Source organism: Cryptomeria japonica, chromosome 4, assembly GCF_030272615.1.
Source record: "Cryptomeria japonica chromosome 4, Sugi_1.0, whole genome shotgun sequence".
Taxonomy (NCBI): Eukaryota; Viridiplantae; Streptophyta; class Pinopsida; order Cupressales; family Cupressaceae; genus Cryptomeria; species Cryptomeria japonica.
The window spans coordinates 535,472,058-535,487,152 of NC_081408.1; the positions used below are offsets into that span (position 1 = coordinate 535,472,058).

Genomic DNA, 15,095 nt, shown 5'->3' on the forward strand with positions numbered 1-15,095 from the left:
AATCGAAGATCACCAGATGAGTGTCAATTGCCAACAATATGTGTGTCAATTGTCAAGATTTGAACTCAACACCATCTAGATGCTTACAATATTGACTTTGTCATTAAACCAATTGTCTTTTGAATTAAAATGCATATCGTTGTTTATATATAAATCGACTTTGTCATTAAATCAATTGTCTTTTGAATTAAAATGCATACCGTTGTTTATATATATATTTGGTAGGCAATAGGCCGAAGCCGCAATACTTTGAATTATTATTATTATTATTATGTTTGATTAGATTGACCCTAGACCTTCCCCATTTTTATGGAAGGCCAAGAGTCACAACTTAGAATTCATTTTAGATGTCCTTATTGGGAATTGAACTTGGGTCTCCACAGTGAGAACCCAATATTTAAACCAATTAAGCTCAACCCCTTGGACTATATATATATAAAAACAACGGTGTGCATTTTAATTTAAACTAATTCTATTTTGAATTAAAATGCATACCGTTGTTTATATGTCATTAAACCAATTGTCTTTTGAAAACAATAATTCAAAAGACAATTGGTTTAATGACAAAGTCAATGTTGTAAGCATCTAGATCTAGATGGTGTTGAGTTCAAATCTTCTACTGGTTTAATGACAAAGTCAATGTTGTAAGCATCTAGATCTAGATGATGTTGAGTTCAAATCTTCTACTTACTATATACATAAAATCTTCCAATCTACATATCCAATTATTTAGATAGACAATAAGATATTCCGACCTATATATCCAATTATATAGATAGACAATAAGATTTACCAATTTATATATCCAATTATATATATAGACAATAAGATCTACCAACTTACATATACAATTATATAGACTATAATATCGACTTATATATCCAATTATATAAATAGACAATAAGATCTACCAACCTAGTTTGACATTCTACATGGAGAAGTTTGAGACCCATGGTACACGGCATGTTTCACTAATTGAAAAAATAAAAATAAAATATTCCCAACAGTACATACGTGAGTCGACTTTAACTTATTCCATTGGGCACATATTCTGCCTACAGCTTTAGCCACGAAGATAGTTGTTGGCCCTCCTCATCAACTTAGGAGTTGCTTATGCTTCAAAATCCTCAATTTAAAGTTCCTATTCTAGGCCAAATTTGTTCATACGTGTTGATCCTCAAATTCCCTCCATACGAGTCTTAATCACCAAATCTCTGTTCAATTCTTCAGCTGTTCCCGCCAGATTGAACTTCCTAAGGAAAAACAATTACAGCTTACCTTGGAACATATTTGTACTGTTTAAAATGGAGCTGCCTGTGATAGATTTGGAGCCATACTTGAAATTGACAAGTAGATCCGGTTGTGGGTCTAATCTTAAATGTGAGTCAGATGACTTTGCTCTTCAACCAGCTGGAGATTTTGAACTCAGTCCGGAGCTGAAGAGTTTATGTGAGCAGGTGGGCGAATCTCTGAAGGAAACAGGAGCATTACTAATCCGAGATCCCAGATGCCCAGCTCAGGAAAACGATAGATTTCTGGACATGATGGAAATGTATTTTGAAAAATCAGATGAATTCAAGCGCAAGCAAGAGCGCCCATATCTCCACTATCAGGTTAGTTTTCTGTTAAATTAGGTTTCCAAATGCTTGTAATTTCCCCCCTTATAGTGTTGAGATTTATGGTTGAGCGATCTTACTTACCAAGTTTTCTGATTAAACAATTATTTTACCATTTTTTTTGGCAAGTTTGAATATGATGAGCTTGGTCCTCATACTCCAAGATTTGTGGACAATGGATCACGCTGAAACGCACCCTGTAATCCCCACTCTACCACACTTAAGCTGGAGTTACAGACCAAGCTATTATGAGTGATCTCATTTTCATTACACCACAGTCTCTTGCTTCTATGGCTGATTAGTTTTGAAGACTTATAGTTTACTATTTTTTATGTTGAGTTTCACTGTTTTTATTTGAATAGTGTCTTTTTAAGCCCACAGTTTTGCACTTACAATGTTCTGAGAAGGCTCTCTAGTTTCTGATATTTAGTTTTCAGTTTTGAATTATTGAGGATTGATTTTATTATTCTTTCACCGAATGGTCATATTGAAACCGTCTGCTTTCTGATTTCTGGTTTTTTGTTTGAATTGTCAAGGGTTCAATCTTTTTTCCCCTCCCGATTGTATTGGAGTGAACGGGCCTTAAAGACTACTCAATTTTCTTTATTTGTTTTTCTTTTAAAATTTTCAAAATTAGCCAGTATCGAGCAATCGGAGTTTTTCCTAAAATGAAGACACTGAAGACTTTATGTTCTGATTTGGCGGGCAATATGTTTGTGGGGTTGAACCTGATGTCCTTATGGTAGGTGTCATTTACTTACAACTGAAACATAGGCTTATTTGTATGTTGATCAAGAATTATTTACATGCCAGTTTACAGCCTGAGTGACCAGGGAAGATTTTCTAATTTCCTATTTTCAATTTTCAGTTCCAATATTGAATTGCTGTTTGAAAGAAAACTACTGGAACAGTTTCTGAATGATATCGAAGGGCCTGGGGAAACTGAAAATTACAATTCAACCTTCCACATTCATCACGATCACTGAATATGGAGTAACGTTGGGATAATTAAAGCTTTAGATTACGTTTCATGTTGCCAGAAAGATATCTTCCACAAAGGTTTTATTTTGGTTTATGTTGATGATATTTTGTTAATCCAAAAAAAGGAAGGATTATTTGTGTAACAAGCCACTAATTCAATACTTGAAGAAAAGGAGTTTGCTATCTATAACAAAATCTAAATTTTGAGCTTTCAAATTAACTTTTAACTACTTCAGCTGAAAATGAAAATTAACTAACTGTTATTCATCAAATTAAGAATCTAACTAATTAATTTGAAAGGAAGTTAATCATCTAATGAACAATGACATGGAACATATATCATTATGCTATTCAATATGATAACCTTCATTTCAAAGGAAGAGATAAAAGTTCAGAAATTGCAATTCATTTAGCTTTCCAACTGGAACTTTCTGTTATAAGTCTCAGCATGGTCAGGAAGAGGGAGAGCATCATCAAGGGCTATACCTCCAACCACAAACTCGGTAGTCCTCCGCTCACCTTCCAACTGGAAGTGGCCCTACCCTTCGCGAGGGTGCAGACTAAGGACTAGATCTATTTGCCATCTTGCCATCTTGCCATCTAAGCTTGGTGTTTAGGACCTACACATATCTAGTCGGTCATAGGCTATAGGTACATCCTAACTAGTATGACCTTCTGACTAGAAGGTGTATCTAGTTAATGTGAAGTGACGATCGCATGCATAGAGCAACGCCACCTTGGCCAAGGTTTAAAAGTTGCAAACACATTAAACGTGTTGTCAGTATTCACCACCCTTACTCAACTTGTTCAAAAGCCTTCTTGAGTACAACTAACCCATAGGTTCTCTAACCATCTAGTCACATAGCTTAACTCATGTCTACTGACATAACGGTTTACAATGACCTTCTTGGGATGATGACCTATTCAAACCAGCGGACTCTTATAACTTCTGACTCTAACAGACTTCAATTGACATCAAGGGTTTAATTCAATAAATAATAACTTTGGTTTCCTTTTCAATTGAACTGAGACATCTTGTTATGACTCAACAGAAAAAGATAGTTCTGATATCTTTGATTTAATTACTTCTATGTCTTTACTTATTTCAATATGCATCTAAAAGAGGATGAGTTTCCTTCTTCAGGTCTTGCGACCCTATTAACTGGTTATGATCAGTTTATATTGGTTTGCAATGATTTCAAGATGAACCATAACTGGTTCGACTATGCGAAGTATTGATATCTAATACAAACATAGTTTGTTTGCCATTATTAGCTAATATGCCCTCATAGACTAACATTAATTTACTTAATGAAAACTCAGAGATTGCCACTCGACAATACCATAATTGAGGTATGCAAGCAGACTGATGTATAGTGTTCTGTATTCCCTCTAACCAAGGAAAGGTAGATTACTCAAAGAGTTACTACAGAAGTACTTAATGATACAAATTTGTGTACAGATTTCTCATTCATGAATGCAAGCTTGATTGTATATGAATAATGAGATAACTCAGCATTTCTCAAAGCATATTAGAACATATACATGCTTGTGATTACTATGATGTTCGAGGGTATATGCTGCTAATGAGAGCGTACAACCCTTCCTTGCTGTCCTTAAGAGTGGTTTCTAATAATATGACTCCCCTTCTTAAATTGCAGAAATGAAAGCTTTGCAGAGAATGCGGTTGAATTCTGCTAAGAGTATTGTGAAAAATGAGAGCTAGAGCGCTCCTTCGAAAATGATTACTCCCTTATAATGGTACTGTAATGTCCCCTTCTCATTGATGCTCTTTCAGTGGTCCATTAGCCTATTCCTGAGACTCGTAGGCTAGGTGGGATGAAGAATGAGGGTCTAGCATTGATGAAACGAGGACTTACTATTTTTAGTAAGTTAGTGAATGGCCATTCTGGTGTTACTATACTACTGAGCTCTCCATGTTTTGCCTCTGGATGTGATGATCATGCTTTTCTGAGCATTAGTTTTTGACTTACTATTTTTAGTAAGTGGCAGTGTGGCACAATTCTATTTTTGGCAGTAGACAGGGTTCGGATTCTGCAACAGTTTTGGTGGTTGTCCTAACTCAGTTTCATCTTAGCAGTGTTAATAATCAATACTAGAGCCATATGCGAAATAATTGAATATTAATTCCTTATCCTAAGGTTTAATATTTAATTAATCTAATTATTGACGACTGATTTATTAAAAATTGGGATTAATGCATATTTTTCCTAAGCTCTTGGCGAATTCATGTTTATTAAAGAGATATCGAAATATTGAGAAAGATATTATATTTTTTATTATTTATCTCTAATATTTGCCAAAGTGTACCTGGGTCCTTGCCTTAGCGTGGGAGTTGACTTGTGGGGAATGGCGCCACTCTTGGGGTCCACATGTAGTGGAGCGAAATGCAAAGGAAAAACGCTGAAATTGAAGGAAATGGCATTTGGGTTTGAGGTGTGTGGAGTTATAAGTATGAGACTTGGGCTCCCATTTCCATATCTTTGAAAATTGCATCATTATGCTGCCGGTTTGGCTACTGAAAATCTGAGCTTCGAAGTTGGCTTCCTAGCCGAGTCTCAGTTTCGTACTTGCAATATAGTACCTAGCTGTGCCCTTGTGTTCCCATTGCTGATTGGTGAATGAGTTGCAAATATTAGGTTATCATTAACCTTTGGAATTTATTCTCCATCTGACTTAATCTGCTTTCATACTCTTTCTTGAGTTTATCTTCCAAATAGGAGATTATGCTAGCATAGTCTTTCTTCATATCACTTGCTGTACTCATCGTTTTTTGCATGGAGTCCACAATTGATTTTCTTTGGTCCATTGTCCACTGTTCCGCAACTTGATTTTCTTGTTTGCTATTGATTGCCTCGAGTTTGATGTTGATGTCCTTGATCTCATGGAAAGCCCATTTAAACATCCTAAAGTTATCCACCACTGCATCACGGGTAATGGTTAGGAGTCAGGACATCATCTGGATTCTCCCTATCCAAGCTGAGAAAAGAGGAATTAGCGTTGAGGTCCTTCAAGAAGGGGGGTCTATCACTCCTGGTGGGGGCCGAAACAGACTTATCTGCGATAGAGTTGTGGGAGGGCAGAGAATCAGAATTAGAAGTAGACGTAGGGGATGCTCTGCGTCTCTTAACTTTGTGACCAATCTTCAAGGAAGACTCCAACCCAGAAACAGACTCTTCCATCTCAGTATCCCATTCCTCCTCATTAGAGGGAAGGCTCACATGATTGTCTTCCTCAGACTCACTAAAACCTTCAGGAACCCTAGACAAAGGAGAGGGCAGGGTTTTAATATGTTCATGGATCAAGAAAAGCAAACCCGCATGAAGGATAGGAATTTTTTTGTTCTTTCTATGGTCCTTAATGCTGGCATTTATGGACGCCAGTAGAAAGAAGGGGAAATAAATCTGCACTTTGTGCCTAAAGTGATTTAGCAAAACAAAATGATGGCTAAAGGCCCTAGTGTATCTGCCATCAAGGGTAACATATTTCATTAAAACAACAAGAACAGGGTGCCAAATGGATTTGATTTTACCCATGTTGTAGCTGCTTTTATCCACTTTGGCCAGCTTTGCCCTCTGTTCATTTTTGGGAAATCTTTTGACAGCAATATCTGACATTTTCTTGTCTCTGTAGAATTTCATGCCTTCCATTGACATGCCAGTGACCTCAACAATTAGCTTCTCATCAATCTCCACCTTCTTGCCCCCAATATGGATTTTACCATCCTTCAAACCCTTGGGGAATTTCTTCGTGACATTGGCATCAGCTCCATGCAATCTTTCAATGAATGGGGTAAGCCCACCACGATCCAATATGCGGCATATAGTTTTATTCTTCCCGAGCTCATCGCAGTTTAAGGGTTCAACCCTTTTCCTTTCTCCTCCCATGGCTTCAACAAAGGCTGTAGTGCGCAGGGCAAGAAAAGTCCAAAATGGCCACAAAATGCCTAGAAAGTGTGCAAAGCAAATAGAAATAGCAATAGAATGACATGCTTACACATAAAAATCCGAACCATCATATTAAGGTGTGACATTGGTATTTATTGAAGTGGCTTGTCTCGCCTGGGCTAAATCATATAACAACAAGGCCTTAACTTCAGCCAATAAACAATCACCAAGCCCCCAAACTTTTTCATCATTACTCCTAACACCCATATTAGAAAAGTGGTCAGCCAACCCATTAGCTTCGCGACATGCATGGGAAATATTAAAATTTTGGAATGACTTTAATATATCCCTAAATTTCTTGATCCAAATTTTGATGTTCCAAGAAGGTTTTTGTTTTCCCACTAGGCATTGGATAATGTTTTTAGAATCCCCCTCAAGCCAGATTGAATTGGCCTTAATATTTTTAGCCAACATTAACCCATGGTAGGCTGCCACAACTTCAACAAGGTGGTAGGTTTGACATCCCAAGGGGAGTGCCACCGCTGATAAAATCCTACCATATTCATCTCTAATCACTCCCCCACACCCAGCCAGCCTCGGATTTCCCTTAGCTGCCCCATCAAAGTCAACTTTGACCCATCTAGTCTGAGGAAGGATCCAATGAGCATTATCCCTGGGGGAATTAGCAAGTTTGCGACCCCCAGGAGAATCCAACTTTATGTTCCATCTAGAGGCAACTTCAACATCATATGAAGAGATGCAATTCACCTGGAACTTATGGTTAACTTGGGCAGAGAGAAAGTTCTTAGAGATGGCCTTTATGTTCCATCTAGAGGCAACTTCAACATCATATGAAGAGACACAATTCACTTGGAACTTATGGTTAACCCGGGCAGAGAGAAAGTTCTCAGAGATGGCCCTTCGGATTTTATTGAAGACTACTGCAGGAGGTGAAGCAATGTTCTTGAAGATTCTGTTGTTACATTCTTTCCAAAGACCCCAGACCATATGGGGAAAAACAAGGACCAAAGCAGCTTTAGGGAATGATTAGCAGTCGATACTCTCCATTGGGCAAAGGACTCCACAAGGGAAGAAGGGATAGCCCAATCCACATTCCATAACTGCATTAGGGACCCCCAAACTTCAAAAGCATAATCACAGTGCAGGAACAAGTGAGAGATAGACTCTGCCTCCCTCATACACAAACACAAAAAGCATTTGTTAGTTAGGTAGAAGCCTCTTTTACACAAATTATCAATAGTCAAAATTTTGTTCTACAACAGAATCCAAAAAAATATACTAATCTTTGGAATGAGAGCTTTAGACCAAACCCCAGCCTAAAGGGGGGGGGATGATGATTCTCAAATCGGGAAGCCAGGGCTGAAGCAACTGAAAATTCCCCCAAGGAGGAGCACTTCCAAACCATCCAATCTTCCTCATTCCAATTGAGGTATATGTTTATAGTTATACACACACACACACATATATACCCTCTTATCAGGGTATATATTTATATATTAAATTAGTGATATTAGTTGATTGAAGATTAATTTTGATCCAATTTATATTTTTTATTAAAATTATAAGATTACTTTAAAGCTCCAAAGACGATAAAAGGAAAAGACCAATTGCCTATTGATTGACAGGATGAGATGACCACCCAAAGTACCAAGGTGACGACCAACTCCTAAAACAACTTATCTCAAGACTCAAGGATCGCAAGTTTGATCTCTTCTGAAATCTGCATTCCTCTCCTTGATGATACTCTCCCTCCCTTCCGAGGCATTGCTAATCTTGCATCCACTTGGTTACATGAAAATGGCTAGTCTAATCTTATCTCCTCATTATTCAAAAACATATGAGATAAACATTTTCAATATTAAAATTATAAGATTACTTTAAAGCTCCAAAGACGATAAAAGGAAAAGACCAATTGCCTATTGATTGATAGGATGAGATGACCACCCAAAGTACCAAGGTGACGGCCAACTCCTAAAACAACTTATCTCAAGACTCAAGGATCGCAAGTTTGATCTCTTCTGAAGTCTGCATTCCTCTCCTTGATGATATTCTCCCTCCCTTCTGAGGTGTTGCTAATCTTGCATCCACTTGGTTACATGAAAATGGCTAGTCTAATCTTATCTCCTCATTATTCAAAAATATATGAGATAAACATTGTCAATATTAATCATTCATGACCATAAACCAGCTCATTAAAGACTACTCATCCACATATGAAAGTAATAAAATATTGGTGTTACACCAATCACAATTGCATTATCCAAAATAAAACCATTATTGAAAAGAGGGGTGTAACAATTTGTATAGTAGTAGCAAATATTTGAAAAAACCATGAGTTATCATGGTTCGTATTGGTTGGTGATCCGATTTGGATTGGATTGCAAATTTAAAAAATTCCACTCTTTGAAGCAATTTGGAAGAAGTTTACATCCCCCTGTTTGGATTGTGGGCCTATGTCTGTTTGTATGATTTGTAAATTAGAAGCCTTAACCTCAAGTATGGCTTTATGCTCAAGAGGATTCGCCATCTCAACTACTATATGCCCTTCTTTCTTTACCCATGATTTTTTGTTTTGCTTTTTTGCATTCAACTCTATGAGAAGAGAGGAAAGAGCTGTAATTTAAGAGGATGTAAAGGCATTGTTGTCACATTAGAATGCACCCTTTGGAGGATTTGTGTGGAAATTTTCCTTCCAACTACAACAATGGAAGCACTCCAAGGCTGTGGGTGACCTTTAAAAGGAGTGGATTTCTAGAAGGGCTGGTTACCCTATTACATCACTTAAAACTAGCATACCTATATTTTGCAAAATCTATGTAAAATATACCGAGAGATATTAAATTTGAAAGTATATAATATTCGTGAATTGTAATAAAGATTTTTATTGTAATGAATTTAAAGCAAAAATTTTAACAATCAAAATGAGATAATATCTTAATCTAAGAATATAGACATTTCGTTTGTCAAATAATATACACATAGAGACATTTCATTTGCCGTGCTAGATTTTGTTTCCGTTTGCTTCTTTAGTGTCTTTTCTTATTCTATAGATGCTTCCAATGATGGAATAGTCTATTGTTTTTTTTCTACCATTAGAATTTCATAAGCTTTTCTGGTGGCTTGTATGGTTTCTTCCTTTAAGCGCTCTTTTGCCTTTTTTGTTTGAGATAAGAGTGTCAACCCTTTGTTATTGTAGCTCCATACCTTGTTAAGATTCTAATTTTGTGATATGTGAGTTCATTCTTTCTTCTCCTTACCTGGTTGACTCTTTGTGAACCTTTGCAGTATTTTTAATTTCCTTTTCTTACTAAGGTTGAATTGTGCTTGCTCTTCTTCTTCTTTCTCCTCTTCCTTTGATAACTTTACTAATGGGCATTGGCTTTTTGTTTTTGTTTGGATTTTCCTTGTAATGAGCCAACTTTTCCCATCTTTTCTGCACTCATTTGTATTAGTACTTGGTGGCAGGATTTGGAGGTGATTTTGGAGTATTTTCCCTTGTTTTCTACTTTTGCAGTAGTGTTATGGATAGTTTCTCTTTACTATGTATTAGCGATTTCTTTTTCTGTAGTTCTTCTTAGTTCTTCCAATGTCTATTTTGTTTCTGGAATCCCTGTTTTCAACCTGTTTGATCTTTGCCATCTTGTTGGCTCTTGGGCTATTCCCTCTATTGTTAGGAATGAATTGGAATTTTCTGTTATTGTAGGGGGTTCTGTGTCTTTGTGTTTGCTAGCTTGTTCAAGAACTCTTGCCTTCTTTTTTTGGGAATTTTTCTTGTGCCCTCCTGTTTACTCCTTTTATCACAGAACTCATCATAAGTTCCAAACCTTTCCACCTTGGGGTCTCTAGGTAGGGCCTACAAGGCATGGGGGTTTGCATCAATTAAGTCATTGGAGACCACATATGGTGGCCTGGGTACCTACAATATCCTAGGTTCTATTGCTTCCATATGTACAAAGTCTGTGTCCATCATAAAAATGATGTCATTTTGGTAATTTCTTGACTATAGCAAATGATATCCTTTTTCTTGCTTGCATTTGTAATAGAAGTTGCTTGAAAATTTCATCATGTCTTTTTATATTGAATTTTTTGTTGGAAGGATATTATGTGTGCCATGATCTGACCCTCAATTGGTCTACTATTGGCGCAACTATATCCATGAATTTTTGGCAATGTTATCATGAAATACAATACAAGACAATGCATTGAAGTACCATACTAGAATGTGTATGCACTCTTCTTTGTTTTGTTGACATTGTTTGACAATTACTCCTCAAAGTCGCTTAGGTAAAGCTCCTTACTGTTCACCACCATCTTGTATGTGATCTTAGTTGCAATGCATGTAGCTGATTTTTCTGTATTGTTGTAGTGAATTTTGTAGGCTATTCTTTGTGGAGCATATCTCATCACATGGTTTATTATTTCTTCAACTAACAGATTTCTCCAATCAAAGATTTCACTAGTTAATGCCATCACTTGCTCATTCTTCACCTTCTTAATTGTGGGTGCACCCTTATCTTATAGTCCTATGACTACATCAATAGGTCCTTTCATGATATGGTAGGGTTTGTCTAGATACATGAAATTTGAGTGAATTTTGCTTAGAACTAGTGTAATGCATGCATGTGACCTGCAAAACTTTGGGAAATCCTCTTGCACGTCTAATCTGAGCTTTCCAATTGTCTTATATGGATACAAGTATACTTGTAACCTTGTGTTTGGATATGTGGTGGCTAGGGGAACTTACTCTTTCTTGAATTGGGTATGATCTATTTTTGTGAGTGTAGCATGGATATATCTGTGAATCTCCTCTACATATAGGATGCATGTTGAGATGTTAGACAAAGCTCCATCTTTATCTTTCTCCATTGCCTTTTCCTTATACTTTGGCCATGGGTTGCCTTTAGCTTGCACCAAAGTGGGTTCCACCATTGTTTTCCATTTGAGTAACACCCTAGGTTTGCTTCTTGCCCTATTTCTCTTAGCTCACCCAATTACCTTTTTAAGATTCAACTTTAACTCACTACTTTATACTTTTGATAGCTTGAATTTCTTTTTCCACTCTTCAATTCTTCTTGCTTATTTCTTAATCTTGCTACTTCTTTTTAGGTCAACTTTGTTCAACATAGTAAACTTTTAGGGATTCAATTTGTTGGATAATGGTCTAGATATAGGTTTCAAACAAAGAAACGGGACTCGGACTCAGCTCGGCCGACTCAGACTCGAACTCGGCTTTAGACTCGACTGGACTCTGGAAAGTGAAAAACTCAAGAAATTTAGAGATTTTTAAAGATTTTGGACCTCAGTCTATGTCTGGCCGAGTCCAAGCGAGTTTGGACCCCAGACTCAGCCGAGTCCGAGTTCGAGTTTGTTGGACTCGGGGGGGTGACTCGGACTCGGACTCGCCGAGTTTGGGCGATTTCTGGCGATTTTCGTTTCTCTGGTTTCAAATGACTTTTTTGTTTGAATCAATGTTGCCAACTATCCCTTTTCCTTGCAATTCGTCATTACTTTTTGATCTCAGTTTACTGAGTAAAAAATTGTTTGTGATTGAGATACCTAAACTTATCTAATGTATACTTTAATATACAACTATATTACATATGGTACAAGGTTCTCCATCTATACTCAATCTTGATTTAGATCGAGTCATCCCTCAATGTAATGTCCCCTTTTCCGCTCTAGTTTGTTTTGGGGATTGTTGGCCAATCTCGAGACCCACTGGTCAATCAAAGGCAAAATTTGGGTTTCCTATTTTTCTAGGAGGATTTGATTTTGGATTCCTGCTGGGTTTTTAGAAAGTTTCGCAATGATGGTACATGTGTAGCAATCAGTGGAGTTTGGCATACTTACTATTTTTAGTAAGTGGGAGCAAGGACATCTTATTTTTTTGGGTTTTCAGAGAGCTACGCGATGGTGTGACATGCAATTGAATCTGAGGACTTTTCTGGACTTACTATTTTTAGTAAGTTGCTACAATTGCTCAAAATGTGGTTAAAATTACTTTGGAGACACTATTTTTAGTAGTATGCTATTTATAGTAAGTACTATTTTTGGCAGGTTTCAATGGTCCAGTTCAGAGGCTTTTTCTGGCAGTGCAGTTTTCAGTACTTTTACCCTTCAGTTCACTCTGGCAGTTGTTCAGCACATGGGAAAAGTATTTTCAATATATTTTAATGCCCCTTGGCCTAGGCGTGTGACTTGTATTTTTGGTTATGACTTAAGGGGACGACTTGAGGTGATAAAGTATTATTTTAAGTCATAAGGTTTGGGCGCCTAAGTTGTATTTTCACTTAATGCATTTTATACTATTATTGGACCTCTGTAAGTGGTACGCCCCTCCTTATGTGCTCATGAAATGTTTTATAAATTGAAATATTAGTTAAGGCATGATGGATGCCTTAGGAAGAAATAAGTAAATTTTTGTGATATATTTCGCTTATTCATCTTGGATGCCCCATTATATTTTATTGACGTTTTTATAAAGTATATTTGCTACCTTATGAAGGTCGAAAATGCAAATTTCAAATTAATGCAAAATGATCTTGCATCTGGGTTTGGCATCCATTTGGGGGGAATGTGAATTTGAATTTGGAGGCACCAAGGTTATAAATAAGAGTGCTGGGCTCTTGTTTTGGTATCCATGAATATTTTGTAATGAATTGTTGCCGAATTTGTGCCAGATTGGTACTTCAAAGTTGAGAGCTTCCTAGCCTTGTGACAGTTTCGTGCTTGAGAGATAGCACCTAGCTGATTGGAGAGACTATTTCTCATTCTGAGGGATAGATTGAGCTGATTGAAGATGGATTTTGTTGATGCATTTTCAGTTTTCTGAATTTTGGAGTGTTTTTCATGTTACTGGTTGGTCCATGGTTGTAGCAGTTAATCATTCATATTTCACTGCTTGATCGTCTGATTGTTCTAGGTAATGGTTTGTTGGATTTCTCTTTGCTAGGCGCCCCTCCTTGCTGAGTTTCCGATTTTATAGCGAAGGACCTGATTTTTAATGCCGATCGCCCCTCTCCAGGTAGGACGTACCATGCTGCAGTGACATTGGGAAGCGTGCATAAAAGTGTAAGGGCTGTTTGGCTTAGTTCGTTGATTGGTACTTGGGTGTCCTTATCTTAGCTCTTCCTTGCCACTAATTTGGAGCCATTTGGAGGTGTTTTGATTTGAGATAAGGACTTCACAGTGCTGCTGGTCTGATTTTTGGTGATGTTGAAATGCTATATGAGATTTAGTAAATTGTTCATTTGGGCTTGTGATTTTCAGTCTCTTGTTTGTAGCTTCTTGGAGTAACTTCTTATATCCATTGGAGATTGGAGCTTTATTGTATTGACAGTATCTTACAGAATTGCTCATTGTAAACCTGTGCTCAGTGGTACTAGAACAATCCATTTCATTCTGCATTTTACTTTCTTGTATTGCCCACTGCATAAGTGGAAGAGGCTGGTTTCGCCGCCTATCTCTATTTCATATTGTATTCCTGTCTTCCTACTGAATAAGTGGTCGAGTGATAGTCTTGTCATAGAGGCTGGCTTTGCCGCCTATTTCTATTTTATATTGTACTCCTGTCGTCCCGCTGAATAAGTGGTTGAGTGATAGTTTTGTTATTTCTAGTCCTCCTGCTGAAAAGTGGTTGAGTGATTATCATTTGCTTAATTCAGTCCTCCCGTTGAACAAGTGGTCGAGTGATTGCTTTACTTTCAGAATTTCCTTTCAGTGCAAGTTTTGATTATCCTAACCTTAACAGGTGAACATTGTTGTGTTAAAAATCTGAAAAAATTGAGGAGGATATTACACTCAATCACTTACATAATAGGGCTTTAGTTTGGCATTGTCAACACAACTATCCAACAATCATTTTGCAAGGTCTTCAATTTTATTGCTTTTAAGGGCAAAATATCTTCAATTTTATATGGTCCAAGCAATTACATCTTCGATTTCTTGGGCTTTTTAAATTTATTGTCATATAGTAGAACTTTGTTGCCAATTTAGAGAGTTTTATTGTTGATATTTCTGTCATGTCATTATTTTTGGTGCCTTTTCTCTTGTGCTTGGTTTATATGCAGCTATAAGCCTTTTCTCATTTAGTTTCTCCTATTCAACCAATCTTTTTTTGATTAAATCATCATCATGTAGCCTTAATGCACTAGCCAATCTAAGATTCGGTATCATGTATTGTATAGGTAATGCGACATCTAACCCATACTTCAGTTGAAATGGACAAATTTTTGAGTCTTTTGTATGTTGTTCTATAAGCCCATTAAATTGTTGTTATTTTAACATTCCAACATGTGGTATATTCATTGCACAAATTTGTTAGTGCAATGCCCAAAATATTGTTAACTGCTTCATTGGTTCCATTAGCTTGTGGATGGTTGGGGTTACTCTTGTTTTGGGTTATCATGAAGTTCTCCAAAAGCTTCGCAATTGTCTTATTTACAAAATGTTTGCCATGGTCACTTGTAATACTCAAGGGACATCCAAACCATCATGTAATATTTTCATATGTGAACTTTGCAGCAGTTTCGGTTGTGCAATCTTTTGTAGGCTCTACTTCCTCCCATTT

At 37.0% G+C, this 15,095-nt stretch overlaps 1 protein-coding gene across 1 annotated transcript in view; it reads left to right on the top strand.

Annotated features, from left to right (window-relative positions):
* Positions 1-1,045: 1,045 nt before the first annotated feature.
* Positions 1,046-15,095, top strand: part of LOC131044120 (uncharacterized) — a 99,158-nt gene continuing 85,108 nt past the window's right edge. The window contains exon 1 of the mRNA XM_057977374.2: positions 1,046-1,613. Coding sequence (XP_057833357.1) covers positions 1,305-1,613 — 309 coding nt within the window. The 5' untranslated portion in view covers positions 1,046-1,304. The remainder of the gene's footprint in view (positions 1,614-15,095) is intronic.